Genomic DNA, 19,034 nt, shown 5'->3' on the forward strand with positions numbered 1-19,034 from the left:
ATTATTTGGATTCCCCATGCCCAAGGGGAGGAACTGGAAACCCCATTCTTCCCCCAGTGGTGAGGTAGTAATCTCTAATGCCCACCCCTTATCCTGGTGTGAAATCTCTTGCCTTTCCCATTCTGTGTCTTTTAAGTCTGCTGCTTGCTGCTTAGAATTCCTGGCCCTCAGTCCTCAAAAGTCCCCCAGACCAATGTGGGCTGTCACTTACCCCAGCAGTGGCCTCCTCCTCCTTTTTCTCCTCTAATTCCCCCTTCCCAAGTCTGGGGAGTGGGGAAAGGGGAGGGGATGGCTGGATTCAGTCTGCAAAGGCCAATCTACCACCTTGGCTGATGACGTCCCCAGTGGGCAACCCCACAGCATGGGAGGGATGAGGAATGATGCAGTGGATATGAAGAAAGGCAATGGTATGAAGCAGACAAGAGATGAGATGAGAAGTGATAGAGAAATAGAAAGCTCAAACCTGTGGGCCTGCCAGTCATGAGAAAGAGAGAAAAGGATTAAAACCAGTTAGTTCAAGGTATAGGAGAAATAACCAAAGGTGGGGGGCATAGGGAGAGAGACCCCAGAGCAATTAGGGCAGAGGAGAAGAGAGAAGAGAGAGGCAAATGGAAAAAGGAAAGGGGAGGAGAAAAGACAGAGGAAAGATAAAGTGAGAGGATAGAAAAGGAGAAAAGAATAGAAAATCCAAACAAAGAGGCGAGTTGGGGGTTGGGAAGGAAGAGATGAATTTGATTGTAAGAAGAGACAGAAATAGGGAGAACATACTAAAGAAAGAGAGAAAGAAAGACATGAAGACAAAAAAGGAGAGATAGAAAGAGAGGAAGAAGAGAATGGAGGGAGGAAAGGAGAATTGGTAGTCAATGGAGCTAGACATGGAAGGAGATGTTAGGGTGAAGGAGCAAAGGAGGAAGAGAAAGAAGGGGAATAGATTAATGTTAGTAAAGAAAATAACAACAATAATGTTAGCTCTTGGGCAAGGGGCCTGGATTCTTGATTTCATGCATATAGGGAACTTCTGGCATGAAAACTCCCTTCACCAATATAGATCAATAACTTGGCTGAACTTTAAAGTCTTGGAGAGTTTTCTGAGGGCAGTAAGAGGCTAATTGACCTGCTCAGATCACAGACTATAGGTGCCAGAGAGAATTTACCATTTAAAGAGCATTTTCCATATAACAAATATCTGTAAGGTAGCAGTGAAAGTATTTTTAGCCCCATTTTACAGATGAGGAAACAGACATTCAAAGGTAACTGCCCATGGTAAGTGGTAGAGAAGGGATCCAAACTCAAGTCTTTGTACTCTGAATCTGTGCTCTTCTCTTTATTATAAGAAGAGAGAGTACATAGGGGAAAAAAGGGCAACGGGGAAAACAGAGAGCAAAGGGAGGAGAGGAGGAGTGGAGAGGAAGGAGAAGAGAAGACCCAGCTCTGAGAATGAGGAGGATAAAGGAGAGCAGGACTCTTATACCTGTGTTGATATTCACAGCAAAGGCCTCTTCCTGGTTGGGCACCAGGCGGTCAGTATCATCCTTCGCTACTATGTCAATAATGAAGTATTCCAGCTCTGGACTCAGGTCACGGTCGATGGCAGTGACGTTGGCAATGATGGTGCCTGGATCAACTGACTCAAGCACACTCACAGTCTGAATCGGATTGAGGAATTCCGGCCGGGAGTCATTGATGTCATCAATAAGGATGGTGATGAGGGCGGTGCCTGAAAGGGGCACGGTGCCACGGTCCGCTGCCACCACCACCAGTCTATAAGACTCTTGCTCTTCCCTGTCAATGGTGATGTTGCCAACTCGGATGACCCCTGTGATGGGGTGGATCACAAAGCGGTCTTGGGCCCCCGCCTGGATTCGGTAGATCAGTTCCCCATTGAGGCCACTGTCTTCATCTGTGGCTGTGACCTGAAGGACAGAAAAGCCTGTGGGTGCAAAGAGGGGAAAACAGGTCTTATATCAGCCTCTGGGTAGCAATTCACAGGCCTGGCATTTCATTTTATGTACTTGGTTTTGGCACTTTCAGATCATTCCAAACTCCAGCCCCACCTTTTGCTGATTGCCCCATCCTAGATTTTTTTTTCTCCTTGAGGGCAGAGACTGTCTTTTGTCATTCTTTGTATCCTTAGCACTTAGCACACTGTCTGGCACATAGTAGGTGCTTAATAAATGTTTATTGACTGACTGATGATATTGCCCCTAATAAACTAATGGCCCATGAGGGCCAGACTCCCACCTTCTACCTTACTATGAGTCCGGGGCACCTGTGACCCTGTGTGTCCCCAGGGATCTCTCTCACCTGCAGGGCAGTTCTCCAGTAGGTGTACAGTTAGGGTTGAAGGAGTGAATGTAGGTCGGTTGTCATTGTCATCCAGGATGGTGATGATAAGCTCAGCAGTGCCATTGAGGAGCCCAATATCTTCAGCCAGTAACAGCAGCTCCAGGATGGGTGGGAAGAAGGCTTCTCGGTCAATCACAACACCTTGCTTCACCACCACTACACCTAAGGTGAGACAGACAGTCATGGGAGCAAGGAGAAGGACAGGAAGGAAGAGAGAGAGAGAGAGAGAGAGAGAGAGAGAAAGAGAGAGAGACAGAGACAGAGAGAGACAGAGAGAGAGAGACAGAGACAGAGACAGACAGAGACAGAGACAGAGAGACAAAGACAGAGACAGAGAGAGACAGAGACAGACAGAGAGAGACAGAGACAGAGAGACAGAGACAGAGAGAGACAGAGACAGAGACAGACAGAGACAGAGACAAACAGACAGAGACAGAGAGACAGACACAGAGACAAGAGGGGGACAGACAGAGAGACAGAGACAGAAAGACACAGACAGAGACAGAGAGACAAAGAGACAGAGAGGCACATAGAGAGAGACACACAAACACAGAGACAGAGAGAAAGGAAGAGAAACAGAGAATGAGAAAGGGAATGTAGGGTTAGAGAGAAGAGATACAGCAGGGTAAGCAAGGTTAGAAAAAGAGAAAAATTGGGGAAAACAAGGAAGGGAGATGGGGGAAAACAGGCAGAGAAAATAAAAATGAATGAAAGAATGAAAATGGAGAAAAGGTAAAAATTAGAAAGACAGCTAATATTTATATAGCACTTAAAGTTCTGCAAAAATCTTTACAAATATTATCTCATTTTATTCTCACAACAACCCTGGGAAGGAGGTGCTGCTATTATCCTCATTTTACAGATGAGAAAACTGAGGCAGAGGCAGAATTGCTAAGGGCTTCACAGACAGTAAGTGTCTCGGTCTGTACTGGAACTTAGGTTTTCCTGAGTATAGGTCCAGCATTCTAGCCACTGTACTACCTACATACCACAGAAAAAAAGGAAGAAGAGAGGAGAGAAAGGAAAAGTCATTTCCCTCTTAAAATAGCTGTTTCTCTTCTCATCATTCCAGTTGCTGGTCCTCTCCCAGGACCCCTAATGAAATCCTTGAGAGTACCCTGTGCTGTAGGAATGACATTAGGGCTGATTGGAAATCAGGCTGGAACTGCTCTATAAGAGAGAGATTCAAATATTTTATTTTCAGCCTCCTACCTAGGATAAAAGGTGTGATTTATCTTCTAAAGGCTGATAGTCTTGAGAGAGGAAAGTTCTCAGCTGTGGCATTATCTGTCTAAGCTTCCTGTGGCCCAAGGGAGGAAGGCAGTTTTCTCTGTATCCCTGCTGTCTCTCTGACCATCAGAATATTCTTCCAAGTGGATAGTAAGGGCCACGATGGCGAATACAGGCCAGTGATCGGGAGAGTTTTTGAAACTCCCCAGACCTTAGACTCTTTCCTTCCCAAACATGGAGATTTCACAGTCAACTGCTAAGCTGGAATAGTGGGGAGCTGCTGGACACCTCCATCCTTCAAGCTGACACAATGTCTGCTTATGGGTTTAGTATTAGGGTGTATGTAGGCGCAGACAGCAAGGGTTTCCTTTGTAAGCCACCCAGGCTCTTCAGTTTGGGGATCCATACTAGGGAGAGATGAGGTTGTATATGAAAAGCCCAGGAGCACCAGTAGTTCAGTATAGCTGGTATCACTTTCACTTACTGAATATCTTCTATATAACAGGACAAAAAAAAAAAAAACCCAGCAGAGGAGGGAAACTCTGCTGGTGACCTGCTGTTTGAACGTCAAACTTTGGAATGAGCAACTTTGGCAAAATATCTCTCTGTTAGGCATTTCATTTGCTCCTAACCACGGATAAAAGCAAGGGAGTTTCCCTAGCAGGGGATGTGCAGGAAATTCACTTCTTGCTTAGCTGTAGTAAGTTTGGGAGTCTCCTTGGGCAGCTGTGCTGTTAGACTTAGCCCTGAGGTTATTGTTCCAAACAGTCTTTACTGACAGCAAGATGGAGGAATGATAATTACAGTAATGGGTAGCTTTTACCTATTGTTTTACAGACATTATTTTATCTTAACTCTATGAGGCAGGTGCTATTATTATCCTCATTTTGCAGATGACAAATCCCGAGAGAGAGGATTACAAAGGCTGGATTGGAACTCAGGTCTTTCTCTGCTCCAATATTTGTAAAGTGCTTAGCAGTGTCTGGCACACAGTGGGCACTATAGAAATGCTTGTTGCTATTAGTACCCACTTAGCTGCCTCAGAATGGCAAGAGGACATTACCCAGAGACAGGAGACCTAGGTTCCATTCCTGATTCAGACATTTACTAGCTGTGTAACCTTGGGCAAATCATTTAACTTCTCAGAGATTCACCTTCCTCATCTATAAAATGGGAGAAAGACACCATCTCTTTCACAGTCATTGGGAGTGTTTTCATTCTGGTTTCCTTTCTGAGGGGCCCCATAACAATGTGCTCACCTCTTGGTAAGGGAAGGACTTTGGGGGCCAACTGGAGCTGCTCTGACCACAAAGGATAAGAGGTGGTGATGAAATCTGACTGTCAACTTGATATGTGGACAGAGCCCAGTCCAGCTGTTGAAAATCCAGCCCTGGGAGAATAAATATCTCCCCCAGTAGGGGACTTTATAAGGAACTGAGGGGTTTGGGAAATGGAGGAGTGGAGGCCTCACCAGTGGCATTGTCAATGTCAAAGAGGTCACTCTGTATTCCTAGGAGTTTGTAGGTCACCACTGCATTAATGCCAAGGTCATCATCCAGGGCCAGGATAGGCCCATTCAGCACTGTGATGGAAGTCCCTGTGAGAGATGGACAAAGGCAGACATCATCTCTGGGAAGGAGCTGAGGCCCCACTGCCCCCTCCCTCTTCCCACTTCCCCAAGTGACCCATGGCTGACAATGGATGAGTGAGGTGGATGGGGTGAGGACCCCCGTGGGGGCAGGGGCTGAGACAAGTGATGGAGCGGTGGCTGCAGAAGCCTTGGCAGACTGAACTCAGGTGGGGAGCAGCCTCAAAGCCCTGCTGGGGGAGAAAACAAACATAGCTGTGAGCAACCCATCGGGGGCCAGGGCCTGCCTTCCTAGGAGCCTTTGAAGCAGAGTCAGCCTGGATGGTCTCTGGGCAGTTTCCTGACTTCCCTCTGACATGCAGGCGTCTGTCCATGAGTGGCTAGGTGTGGGTACCTGTGTTCATTCATGATCACATACAGATGTGAATTTGAGCCCATGTGTAGCATCCCACATCCACTCATATATGTGTTTGTGTGTACCTTTTTGTATTTGTGCATATAACTATGCATATTTACAAGTGCATGTGTACACGTGCAAGTGCAGGCTGTACTCAGGACCTCAGTATTTCAGTGCATGTGAACACACGCATGGTTATCTCTTGTATGTGTTCACATGTTTGTGGGCACACATCTGTAAGTGTGAGAGAATCCGATCTCTGGGGATTGGGTAAGGAAGGGCTGTCCTTTGAGACGTTAGGCTCCTTCCCCAGATTCATTCTTGCCTTGCTATGAGTGTGTAAATAGATGCACCAGAAGGTTCATTTCCACCATTCCAGCCTCAGTGACCAGGGGGTGTGTGATTGGGCAACGACTGCTCCCTGGCAGCTCACCTTATCTAATCATTGTCACATGGGTCTACCTTGACTTGAGTCCCCCGTATCCCCAGTCTTACGACGACTGCTACCCTCACAGCTTAGTCAAGGTTTGGTGACTAATATAGAAACAGATGCCTTGCTTTGTCCTTGTGGCTGGTAGTGGAGTGATATCTGCCACCTGAGATCTTCAGATTCTGGGGGGAGATTTATTGGTAAGGATAGGGAGGGGGCAGCATGTATGCAGGCATTAAGTGGGGTAGGGCATGCCTTTTACAGCCTCTTCTTGCTGGGGTGGAGGGTTAGAGTGGAGGCATACAGAGAGGACTATGAGAGGGTTAATCTTGCCTACAAAACTCTTGATGACTGATCTGACACCACCTCCTCTGCTCCTTGGGAGGAAAGCCTCTGCCCAGTTCACAGTCTTTGTCAAATCCAGCTTTCCAGGGCCAGCCTTTGGGGTTCCTTCTCTGAAGGTGGCCGATTTAGAATGCTCCAAGTTATAGCCAGTTCCTCCTTCCTTAAGTCACTAGAGGGCTCAGCATTTCCTCATCAACTGCCATGATCCGCCATTTCATCATTTTCCAAGTTAGTGTGTCTTATCTCCTCAACTAGATTGAGCAGTTTTAAAAGTGGGGCTCATGTCTTTGATTTCTCTGGAATTTTGCATCCCTTACCCTCCACACTCAATGGGAGGTCCCCCAGCCCTTGAGATCTGCTAGGTTAGGACAGGTGGCTTCCTTTCCACTGCCATCATGTGGTTACCACCTGGCCGATATAAATTGCCCTAAAGTCCTGATAAGCTTCATGGAGGCTGTGACAACACTAGAGATGGAGCTGGTAACTCTTGCCCTATGGTCTTGCTATTGTGACAAGGGTCCATCTTCTCCTTCCATAGGAAACTTCCACAGTTTAATTCAATTCAACAAGATGATCATTAAGGAACTACTAAGCGCCAGGCATTGGGCTAGGAGTAATGCCTGACCAAATGACCAGTTCTCATCCTTGAAAAGTTTCTATTTTCCTTTGTCTAGCACAAGCCCAGGCCCAGATCAGGGACTCAGTAAGTAGCTTACTGAATTGACATTCTCTTTCCCTCCTTCCATCTCCCCAGCCTCCCTGGCACTGTGCCTAGGGGTTTCCCAGGGGTAGGTTTTGCACATACCTGCAGGAGAATTCTCCATCACCTCTGCCTGGTAGGTGCTCTGAGTGAAGAGTGGGGGGTTGTCGTTTTCATCTTCAAGTGAGACCACCAGCAGGTCAAAATCCTATGGGGGCGAAGAGAAGGATGGTGGTGCGAGAGGGTAGGGACAGGGGCTAACTCTCTCAAAGCAGGTACTGTAGGCAGACAATTGCACATAGGAAGATGGGACCCCAGATGGATGATCTGGAAGCAGGAGAAGGGAGGAGCAGCAACTTTTGGAAAGCAATGACACTTTGCATTTGTCTGCCTGCTCCTATTTTCCAGTGATTTCTCATTTGGTCCTAACCTCCTGAGAAAGGGTACAACGGGCATTATTACAACTATTTCAGAATCTGGAGAAATTGGGGTTCAGAAATCATGGGTAACTTTGTTATTGGGATGGCTTGCCATGGCCCTGAAATCCAGCTTTTTAACTTGCTTTTGTCCTCGTGTGTCATATCCTGGACAACTCCCATCTGTTTATTTTTTTTCTTCTTAACGTTTTACTGATGTCTTTTTCATTTACATTAGTCATTTCTGGAAATTTCTCCTCACCCTCTTACCAAAACTGAAGCCTCCCTTTAAGAAAAACAGTTAAGTAAAAACATCTGACACTGTGACATGGATGGAAAGCGTATCTACATTGTTTGCATACCTCTCTGCTGAGAGGAGGGCAGTATGTTTACTTATTTGTTTACTTGGTTTTCTAGTTACTCAGAGTCCACCTTTCTTTTCATTTACATTTTTGAGGTTGTTGTGGATTTTGTTTCCTCTTTCTACTTACTCATCTGCTCTGTCCCTTGACCAAAGTCAAGTCCCCTGATGCCTTGTGGGAAGGTGAACTTGGGTTCTCCAAGGCTAAGGGAGCAGGGTGCAAGGTCTTGTATTCTACCAAGAAAGGAATGTTTTAAGTATGGATTTAATGAGGGACTGAATGACTGTGATCTGAGGACCAGCCTAGCTATAGTTGGGAGAAGCCAAGTTGGCCATAGGCTAATGAATTCTTTGGTCACAGCAACTTCCAAACACCATCCACTAGGGCCCAGAGAAGTGGTGATCTGTGTTGGTTGAGGGATTATACTCGTTGATATGAGTAATCCATTAGATTGTAAGGATAAGGACTGTCTTTTGCTCTTTTTGTATCCCCAGCAGTTAGCATGGTCCTTAGCATACAGTAGGTATATAATAAATATTTATTTATTTACCGGAAGAAAAAGAAGCATCAAGACATCTGTCCTAATCATGTCCTCACAAGTGCAATCATCTGCACATTTCCCCAAGGGACCAAAGTGGTATTTTCAGTTTTCTAGAGCATGAAGGCAGCATGTGCCTGCCCTTGTGCCTACATTAAGCCCATAGAGTTCCAAAGGCTCAGTAGAATGGTTACAAATGACTTCATAATTATACTAAGTAAGACTTGGGCATCCTGCCCCAATGACAACTGAGTAATTGTGTACTGTAGACACTTACTGAATAGAGTTGAACTGAAGCCAAGAGTAGATGAGTGGGGGAGTAGAGTAGGAGATTCTAGATGATGAGGGGACTAGAGAAGTATGAAGTGTGGAAGAGAAACTTGGAGGAGTGGTTGGCATGAGAGTTCTCTTCAAGCATAGCTTTATTCTGCTTGACCCCAAAGGGCAGAAATAAATTTTTGACCTGATGTAAGAAAAATCCCCAAATCTATCTTCCTTATGAAAGCAGTTTCCAAGTGGAATGGTCTGCCTTGGGAGGGAGTGGGTTCCTCTTCACCAGGGGTCTTTAAGCAGTAACTGGATGACGTCTCTTGTGTATGTTGTAGAGGTCTGTCTTATTCAGGCCTGGGTGGGACCAAACAGCTGCTGAGTTTTCCTCTAACTGAGAGTCTGTGCTTTTGAAATGGGAGCCAAGTTTTCTCATTTCTACAACACACTCCCCACTCCCTCACCACGAGCATCCCTAAGATATATGTAAGAAAGGAAGCAAGTACAAATGGAAAGAGGAAAGAGAAAAGGTAGAAATCAAAGACAGAGGGGGAACAACACAAAGAAGGAGAGGGAGAGACTGAGAGCCTCAACATTTGCTCAGAGGGCTCAGAGATAATCTAGTTTTAGGATAATGTCATATAGAGCTAGAGGGGACCTAAACTCTCATTTAGTGTAACCCTCTCATTTTACAGATCAGCAAATAAATTCAGAGAAGGAAGTGACCTCTGCTCTTTCCACTGTACCACACAGGGAAGGGGAGGGGGGAAGAAAGAGACTTTCTAAAATGGTGACCTTGACATAAACTGTTTCTCCTTACTTTGATAATGGCAAAGGGAAGAATAATTCAATCTAATTGGCATTTGAGGATCTTTTCAGGACTGTGGAGAGCACCCTTGTGCCTAGGAGCACCTGTGTGCCTGTGTGACCTGGGATGGTCACACACAGAAAAGAAGGAGGAGTCTTCCCACTTTCCTATCTCACCCTTTGTCCCTTGCTCCATTCCCACCCTGCCCTTGTGGCTGACACTCACTCACCCTTCTGGCAATGCGTGGGTTTTCTGGGTTGTCCTTCACAGAAATAGTCAATTTGTACTCAGGAATCCTTTCTCGGTCCAGGGGTCGGTTAACAGTGATTATCCCTGTCTGATAAGGGAAGATGTGAAATGAATATGTGTGTGAGGTGATCTGGGTCTAGTTGAGGAGGAGGGCCCTCTGCACCTGAAAAATCCCCTGTTCTGAGACCCTCCACCCCCTTGGCCCTAGTGCAGGATTAATTGCAGCCGCTGTAGGAGGCTTAGGGGATTATGGTTCTTGACCTCTGGGGGGCAGTGTTTCCCAGCCTTGGTTTATGTATGGCTATAAAGTTTGCCAAAGAAATTGGATTTTAATTTTTTTACACAATTTAATTCGCAGAAAAACATGCATGTAATGGTCCCCCCTCACCTCCTTGAGGTGAGGGCTAAGTCTCCATAATAGAACAAGGAGCATTATGGTCTGGCTAAGATGAACACATTGAAGTAGACAGATATACCAATAATAGACTAAGCTAGTGGTGTCCATGGAGCAAATCCCAGCACCAAGTGGGTCATAACCAAAGGCAGATCAGCCTTCATAGAGAGGCTAAGGATTAGGATTTAGTAGAAAGGTGGAGGCAGGGATGGGAATAGGAAGATGATGATAACATTCAAACCAAGGTCCCCGAGACCACATTAAAGGCATAGATATTCTTTTCTTTATGGGTCTCAGGGTGGCTGAGGAAAAGTGCGCAAAGGAAAGGAGTATGGTTTCTGACTTTTTGATATGGTTAGGCATAATCTTGAAAGAGGTTCAACGAGCTCCCAAGATCAGTACACATCTCTGCTGGTGTGAGTGCTGGAGGTTGGCTTGGGACAGAAGTGTGTGTGTGTGTGTGTGTGTGTGTGTGTGTGTGTGTGTGTGTGTGTGTGTGTGTGTGTGTGTGTGTGTGTACTATAGGAATCACTGCCCAAAGTGAATCAAGAGGAGAAAAGGAGTCCCACCGTGGCATTGATGAAGAAGGCATTGTTTCTGTTGCCAGCAGTAATGTTGAAGGTGAGGAGGGCATTGGGGCCACTGTCAGCATCACTGGCCAGGATGTGGGCCACAAAGCTGGACACAGGGCTGTTCTCGCTGATGGTGATGTTCATGGGCAGATTCAACAATACCGGGTCATTGTCATTGATGTCTAGCACGCGGATTCCCACCAGCATCTGGGACAAAAGATAGAAAAAAGGCAACAGTATGAGTCTAGGCCAAATGGAGAGGAAGAAGAAGGGGGAAACAGAGAAGGAGGAATTCAATTTACTGAAATAAGCATTTACAAAGTATTTGCTATGCACTAGGCACTGGCCATACAGAGGCAAAAATAGAAGAGTCCCTGCCTTGAGGGAACTTACAGTCTGCTGGGGAAAATAAAGAAGGAAGAAGGTGAAGGGAAAGAAGAGAAGGACAAAAAAGAGGAGGAAGATGATAAAAAGAGAAAGAAGGGGAAAGGGGAAGGAAGAGAAGAAAAAGGTTCTGAGGAGGGAAATCAATTTAGCAGAGGTTCCTAGACATGAAGGTCTAGACCTCACCACAGAAAATGCTAGGCTAGACCACTTAGGGCATGAGGGATAGCATCCTCATTGCTGTGCTCTACTGTGTAAATTATATAACAGCAATCAGTAGTAGTAGTAGTAGTAGTAGTAGTAGTAATAGTAGTAGTAGTAGTAGTAGTAGTAGTAGTAGTAGTAGTAGTAGTAGTAGTAGTAGTAGTAGTAGTAGCTAGCATTTATATAGCACTTTCAGTCTTGCAAAATGCCTTAGAAATATAATTTTATTTTATCCTTGCAACAATTCTGGGAGGTAGGTGTTATTATTATCCCAATTTTACAGATAAGGCAACTGAGGCAGAGATAAAGTCAGAGGATCACACAGCTAATATGTGTCTGAGGCTGAATTTGAACTCAGGTTTTCCTGGCTCCAGGTCTAGTGCTCTACCCATTGTGCCCCCTAGCTTGCATAAGCAAATCCTTATGGTTATCAGGTAAGTCTATGGTGGAGTTTAGGGTACTGGCTCCTAGAATGTAGACAGCTGCCTCCTAGCCATGAGCATAGGGCAGACTGAAGCCCAGGAAAGTCCAAATCCCAGAGAAGTTAGCCATCACTCTGGGGGCTCAATGAAATTTGGTCTTAAGGTAAAAGAAGATGGCATCAACCTTGAAGACCTTCTATGATCCTGTTATAATTTTGGGTAGAAGAAAGTTGCCCACCAAGGGCCAGAGGTAAGGAGGAGGAGGAGAAGGAAGAGAGGGCAGCTGTAGATGAGAAGATCCATCTGCCATTCACCACACACAGACTCACCGTGGAACTGAGTGGGGGGATCCCCCTGTCCCGAGCACAGATGGTGAGGTTGTAGAAAGCAATGTTTTCTCGGTCGAGCTCAACATCCTTCCGGACCCTCAACTCTCCCTCCACAGGAGAGATCAGAAACTCACCTGGAGGCCAAGACAGGAACCAGATTCAGGAGGAAGCAAAGGATTGGGGAGTCTCATCTGAGCTGAACGGAGCCCAACCCTCTCCCCTCCCACCTTTCCCCTTTCTCAATGAGAATTCATTGTAGCTTGGCCTTGGACAAGGAATGAGAAAATGTACCAGCCCTCCCTTATTTGCAGAGGTGGGGGGCTCTGGGTCTAGAATGTGGTAAATACTGTCAGGCTCAGTTGGTGTGTGGGTTAGTTTTGGCCATATTGTTTCCTACTCCTCCTTCTTTCTTTTTCTTTTTAAAAAATTCTTTGATATATGAGACCATTTGTTGATCTGGGGAAGGATATATTTAGACATAAAGGTGATAAGGAAACAAAAGAAATCAATATAGATTTTTACAAAAGAAAAAAGAAATCTTATTGGACTGGTGGTTAAGCCAGGGTTGAGGGGCTTGTGCTTCTGCTTTTCCTTCCTGAAATGTATTTTAAATTTGAAGAAGTATATGCCAAGGTCTGGGGTGGGGGACAAATGTTTTGAAATGTCAAGGGCTTGGGGAAAGGGGGAGGAGTGTAAGAAAAGAATTTAGGAGAAAAGGGAAGGCAAGAGACCCAAGGTCTGTTCCTCGTCCAATCCCTGGTGTGCTATCTGATATTAGACAATTCACTTTCTCTTTTTGGGTCTTGGCTTCTCCACCTGTAAAATGGGGAAATGATCCTTTCCTTCAGCTTTCAATGCCCAACTGTTCCCCACTAATGCCTGTAGCCCCCAGGTGTGGATTAGCAGGCCAGGGCTTGCTCTTGGCCTGCAAAATATGTCCCCTTGGTTCTTCCCTTCCTCTTATTCTCTCCAGGCTTTGCTTGTCTTGGTCTTATCCTCTGCAGTCACACTGTGGTCAACCATGGCTTGTGCTCTAGGGCGGATTATGGGCCTCCTCTCTGATCACCCACCATTTGGATGTTCTGGGCGATGCAGGACTTGATGATACGGGCATTGCAACACCGAGGATAGCACTGGTCTAGAGTGCATCCCTTGGGAACCCCAGCCCCATACTTGCTCACATCAAGTTCCCCTGCCCAGTTAGCTAGTCACTCTTCTGTTTGCTTCTGGAAGCTCTCACCAACCTCCTTCTCTCTCTCCTATCCATAAGCCCACTCCTCCTATATTCCTCCTTCATTTTCTCTATACTCCCCTTCCACCTTCTGTCTTCTCTCCTTCCTCTCTCCCATTCTGAATTCACCCATTCCCTTTGATGCTCTCCCCGTTCCCCTTTCCACCTGCCTAGGAGTTAGTTTCTCACACTTCATGTCTACCAACAGCACCGAGGATATTCCTCAATGCCTTTAAATACACCCTTGAAATCCAGGGTAACTCCACCCTGGCACAACCTCCAGGGCACAGCTGTTTCACCTTTCATTGCAAAGCATCTCTAGGTTCAAATACTGGTGCCCTCACACTGACCCAAGGAAAATCATTTGGTAAGTTCATTAGCATGAAAGACTTGGTGGTGTAATACATCACTTAGAGTTGGTAATATGTTCATTTTTAAACAACAAGTTGACAAAATTATGGAATTTCAGGTTTGGTGGCAGAGCAGCATGAGACATATTTGGGGCAGTCTGGGCCACCCCCTGCCCCTCATTACCCAGCATGGGTGACAACATGGTACACCTCTACACAAGCCCAGCTCTATAAAGGCTTTGGCTGAGCACAGCAGGAGGACAGTCTCCCAGTACGAATCTCTCCTCCCCATCCTTTATCCCACAATTCCTTTCCCCTCATATACTCAGAGGCACCTGTTGGCTCTTTTGTCTTGGCCAAGTCATATGAAATCATGTAACCGAATCTGGAGCTGGAAGGAACCTTAGAGGCACATTTTGTAGATAAGGAAACTGAGGTCTTGAGGTGGAGGCATGTACCCAGGTTCACACAGAGTCAGAAGCAGCATTTGAATCCAGGTCCTCTGACTTACAAATGCAGCATACTTTCCTCAATACCACAGGTTTGAGGTGATGCATTTACCCTTGGACCAAAACCCACCAAATCACAGAAACTTGGAATTGTAGGAGACCCTAAAACATCAGTCTAGTCTAGCCCCCTCTAGCATTTCTATGGTTGGTTAAGTGCTTTATAAATATTACCTCATCAAAGCCACACAGAACCCCAGGAGGCAGGTGCTATTACCCTCTTTCTACAGAGGAGGAAACTGAGGCAGAGGTTCACTGACGGGACCAGTATCACATAGTTACTAAATCTCTGAGGCAGGATTTGAACTCAGGTCTTCCTGCCTTGGGGCCCACCACTCCACCTACTGTACCACCTAGAGGAGGCAGCTGAGGCCAGGCAAGGTGAACCACTTGACCAGTTACACAGTAAATGACCCCATCAGGGAGAGCAGGCTCTACACCCACATCTCTGTCTCATTCTACACCAATGTTCATTTTTGTTCAGGCCCATTCAGATTTGTACCAAACTCTGACTTTTCCATGTGTCTGCCATTTGTGACAGGAGGCCATGATGCAGTTGGCAAGGTCCATGCCCTTTCCTTTTCCATTTTTAGAAACTACCCTGGCTTGCTAGGTTAACCACCCCTAGGTTTTTCAGAGAAGCTAGTGCTTAACCCAGGAGGTTGTAAGGGGTAAGAGTTTATTTTTCATCTTCCTCCGTTTGACAACTGGGAGAAACTAAGTCCCAGAAAGGGAAAGCAAATAGCCAAAAGTCACACAGCAATCGTTGTTGCTGTTGTGTTCATCCTTTGTTGCCTAAGAAGACCATGCCATCAGAGAAATGATGACATGACTTGCACTTGACTTTGTTTTGAGTAAGGGAAGGCTGTGCAGGTCACCAGCCTCACTTCTCCTCCAGAGCCATCTGAATCCAGTGACCAGATATTCATCAGGATGACTGGAGATGACCCAGGATGAGGCAATTTGGGTTAAATGACTTGCCCAAGGTCACACAGCTAGTGAGTGTCAAGTGTCTGAGGTGAGATTTGAACTCAGGTCCTCCCGACTCCTGCACTGGTGCTCTATCCACTGCACCACTTAACACAGCAATAGCAGGCTTAAGGCTGAGAATTGAGTCCTGGTTTCCCCCACAATCTTTCCTGCCTGTCTACTCTATCTTAATCGCCCACCCTTTCCCAGCCTGGCCTTGGGCTTCTCCTGCTCTGACTTTACAAGGACATAAGAGACAGGCAAACCTACAGCCAAGGTTTCCCAACAACCCCTCCCATATCCATGTCCCTTACATTCTTCCAACCTGGCCTCAACCCAGGCAAGTCCCTTGGCCCCTTCCGCCCATCAGCAGCAGGCTGCCAAGTTTCCCTGTGGGGCTGACGGATGTTGTTTGGAGCAGGATTTCCTGAGCCTGATATTCTGTGTCTCTAAAGAAATGGGGATTCCCACCTCCTACACATTCTTAGGAACCTTCTACCCCTCCCTGTGCTCCCCAGTCTGCTTCTGTCAGTGGGGGTCAGTGGGGGTGGGGTGGCGCGGAGCAGGGACTCTTCTCTGCACTGCTTGCTGGATTATAATCTCTAGGCAGGGTGCTTTGTTCTGGGGTATGGGAGACAAGCCAGCCCCACCCTGTTAGTGCCTAGTGGGGATGGGCAGATGCTGGCATCTCAGGGTTAGGGTCCTGCTAGGGAGAACTCGTCTTAGTTAGGCCCACTATAGGGTGGGCACTAAGCAGTCTAGCCACCAAGTCTTTCTTGAGAGCCCCATTGGTGTATCTGGCCTCCTCAGCCTTTGACAACCTCCTGGAGACCAAGGCTTTTTGCTGGTTAATGCCCTGCTAGCAACCAGTTCATTTGAGTCATACCCAGATCAAATATCAGATATCACATGATGCAAACAAACACTTGGATGTGATTGAATAGAACTGACATCAGCTCTCGAGTATTTCTAATGATCTTACAATAATATTGGCTTACATTTGTTCAGTGTTTGTGAACCTTTACCCTGGTGGGGGTTGTGAACTTATTGTTATAATTATAAGTTATTATATTAATAATGTCATTAATATTACTATATTACAATGATTAATACGAATACATTTTAACAATCTGATAACTGCATTTCAGTAGAATTAGCTTCCTTTCCAGTTTTCTGCATTTCATTGTATACATTCAAGAACATGATTCTAAGGAGGGCTGTAATAGGGTACCAGGCAGTGGTATGCTGGTAAATGTTTAACAACTGACTCTCTTGGAAAACATTGTATGTACTATACACCTATAAGTTTAATCTGCATTATTAACATTTAATCCATCATTTCCTCAAATCTGGATAAGCAACAAAACAATAAATCAAGTTCTGCTTTATAGAGTTTGCCAATTTCAAAGGTATAAATGTTCATACTGAAAATTGAACAATGGGCTCTATAAAGCAAAAACAAGATGGCTGTAGCACGATGCTAGATGCAAGACACAAAAACAGCTAAGAATCCCTGGACTACAGAGGCAATATAGTACAGAAAAAGCATACAGAAAGTGTTGGATTTGAAATCAGAAAGACCTGGGTTCCAATCCTGCCTCTGATACTGACTGTATGGTTGTAGCTAAGTCATTTCACCTGAGCCTCAATTTTCCTGGCAGGAAAGCCTACCTCACAGGGCTATTCTGAGGCTCCAATGAGATTATGTACATAGAGTAAAATGCTTCACAAACTTGAAAACAATAGATAAGTGCCAGCTGTGACTTGGTGTCAGAAGACCTTGACTAACTGCCCAACTGGCTCCTTGACACTACCTGTGACCTCCATCATCATTTAACCTCAGTTTCCTCACCTTCTTCCTTACAAATGGAGATAATGACATGGGTGCTACCTCCCTCACAATGAGTAAAGCACCATGCAAAACTTCACCAGATTAACCTTAAAGATAGGCGCTATTAATGGTGCTGGGTTATATTTTTCTGGACTATAATTGATCACGTCATAAGCATTTTCTGTTCTGTAGTCTCCTCTGGGGGGATGGTGTGAGTACTACTGAGGAAACTAGTTTTCACCTCAAAAATTTGTAAAACATATGAATCTACAAGGCTGCTCCCCTAAATGCTACTTCATCCTTGTGACCTTTCCTGATTTCTCTCCTGTCTACAATCCCCAGCTAGGAGTGACCCTTGACCCCGTGAATTCTGACAGCTCTTTGTGCCTTCCTCAAGCCTGATCACATTTGGTTTTATGTTTGACTATATCCCTCATTGCTTCAGGTAGATTTTAATTTCCCTTAGGACAGGGACTGTCTTATTTATACTGCACAGGGCCTAGACAGGGGTGGGGAACCTGAGGTCTTGAGACCACATGTGGCCCTCTAGGTCTTCAAGTGTGACCCTTTGAATTCAAACTTCACAGAACAGATCTGCTTCATAAAAGGATTTGTTCTGTAAAATTTGGACTCAGTCAAAAGGCCGAACCAGAGGACCTAGAAAGCCACATGTGCTCTTGAGGCTGTAGGTCCTTCACCTCTAAGCCCTAGCATATAGGAGGCACTCAACAAACTATGGCCAATTGAATTCCTGCTCTACTATCCCTTGGCAAAGAGCAGGCCCTGAGGGAGCTTGAATGAGAGCTGACCCAGCTGGGAGGGTTTGGAGCATCCCTTACTAGCTCTTTGACCTTAGAAGTCACTTCACCTCAGTATCTTCATCTGTAAAATGGGGCTAACACTGGCACTACCTACTTCACAGGGTTGTTGTGGAGAAAGCGCTCCATACACCATAAAGACAGATCTGTGAGGTATTGCTGTTGTTACTCTTTGAATGAAGATGTGGTCCCATGTGTTTGTGTATGGAGCTTTTTGTGAACATGTGTTATGTGCTTAGAGGTAAACAGGCAGAATAGATTGCTTTCAGGATATTATGGAAAAGGACAATCTAGGGTACATCTACTGACTTGGGGATGTCCATTTCCATGGGATGGGTGAAGGATGGAATTAGCTCCCCTTAGGGTCTATCCTGGCTCTCGAATATCACTCACCCAGAGGATCCCCAGCCATGATGCTGTATTCCACTTGTCCATTGGGGCCTGAGTCCAAATCCCGAGCCAGAAATGTCCACACCCTGGGCCCAGGCTGGCCTTCTGTGACATCAAAGGGCCCCTCGTAGTCCCGGGGAAAGATGGGCACGTTGTCATTAATATCATTGACATTCACCAGCACCTGTAAGGAGAATGGGAACTTAGTCACACAGCCTGTGAAAATTCTCCGGATTGTCTCAGGAATCCTGAGGGATTCATCATAGGGATGAATTCCTCAACCATACCCTCCCTGTGTTCAACAAGGCAGAAAGGGCTGTAAGTAACTTCCAGGGCTCTGAAGCTCCTGGGGCAGAGGACAAGTCTAATCCCTTCTTGACATCTTTGCAAAATGCTTTCAGGTCCTTGAAGAGAATTCCCATACACCCATGAGCCTTTTCTGCCAGAGGGAATATCCCCAATTCTTTCAACTGATGTTCCTATGGCACAGATTCAGGGCCTTTCATCATTCTGATTGACTTCTCCATTTTATGAAAGTCTTTTAAAAACCAGAATAGAATGGGAGGCTCTAGACATGTTCTAAACAGGGCTTTGGGACCATTAGTTCCTTCTTCCTTGTAGTTACATTTACCATAACATGGCCCAAGATGACATTAGCTTTTTTGGCTGCCATGTTGACTTAAGTTTCACATCCCCAATTAGCTTCTAGATCTTTTTTAGGAGCTGCTGTCCAAGACACTGCTGTCTAAACATTCCTCCTGGACCTTGAGATTGATTTCTTGAACTTGTGCAAGACTTTACATTTATCCTTAATACATTTCATCTGATTCTATTCAACTCAATTTTCTGACCTGTTTAGATCTTTTGGGATCCTGACTCTATAATCCCAGCTTTGTCAAAAGGCTTAGATTCTAATTCCAGCATTGGTATCAATAGAAAGTCACTTAACTTCTCTAAA

General features: G+C 45.6%; 1 protein-coding gene across 4 annotated transcripts in view; it reads right to left on the reverse strand.

Annotated features, from left to right (window-relative positions):
• CDH23 (cadherin related 23) overlaps positions 1–19,034 on the reverse strand; it is a 597,280-nt gene that overhangs the window by 26,325 nt on the left and 551,921 nt on the right. For all 4 annotated transcript variants that reach the window (XM_072628247.1, XM_072628248.1, XM_072628249.1 and 1 more), the window contains exons 39-46: positions 18,080–18,260; positions 11,982–12,115; positions 10,640–10,849; positions 9,657–9,764; positions 7,142–7,244; positions 5,048–5,173; positions 2,305–2,508; positions 1,472–1,930 (exon numbers count right to left, since the gene is read on the reverse strand). In XM_072628247.1, coding sequence (XP_072484348.1) covers positions 1,472–1,930; positions 2,305–2,508; positions 5,048–5,173; positions 7,142–7,244; positions 9,657–9,764; positions 10,640–10,849; positions 11,982–12,115; positions 18,080–18,260 — 1,525 coding nt within the window. The remainder of the gene's footprint in view (positions 1–1,471; positions 1,931–2,304; positions 2,509–5,047; positions 5,174–7,141; positions 7,245–9,656; positions 9,765–10,639; positions 10,850–11,981; positions 12,116–18,079; positions 18,261–19,034) is intronic.

This window comes from Notamacropus eugenii, chromosome 1 (genome assembly GCF_028372415.1).
Source record: "Notamacropus eugenii isolate mMacEug1 chromosome 1, mMacEug1.pri_v2, whole genome shotgun sequence".
Lineage (NCBI taxonomy): Eukaryota > Metazoa > Chordata > Mammalia > Diprotodontia > Macropodidae > Notamacropus > Notamacropus eugenii.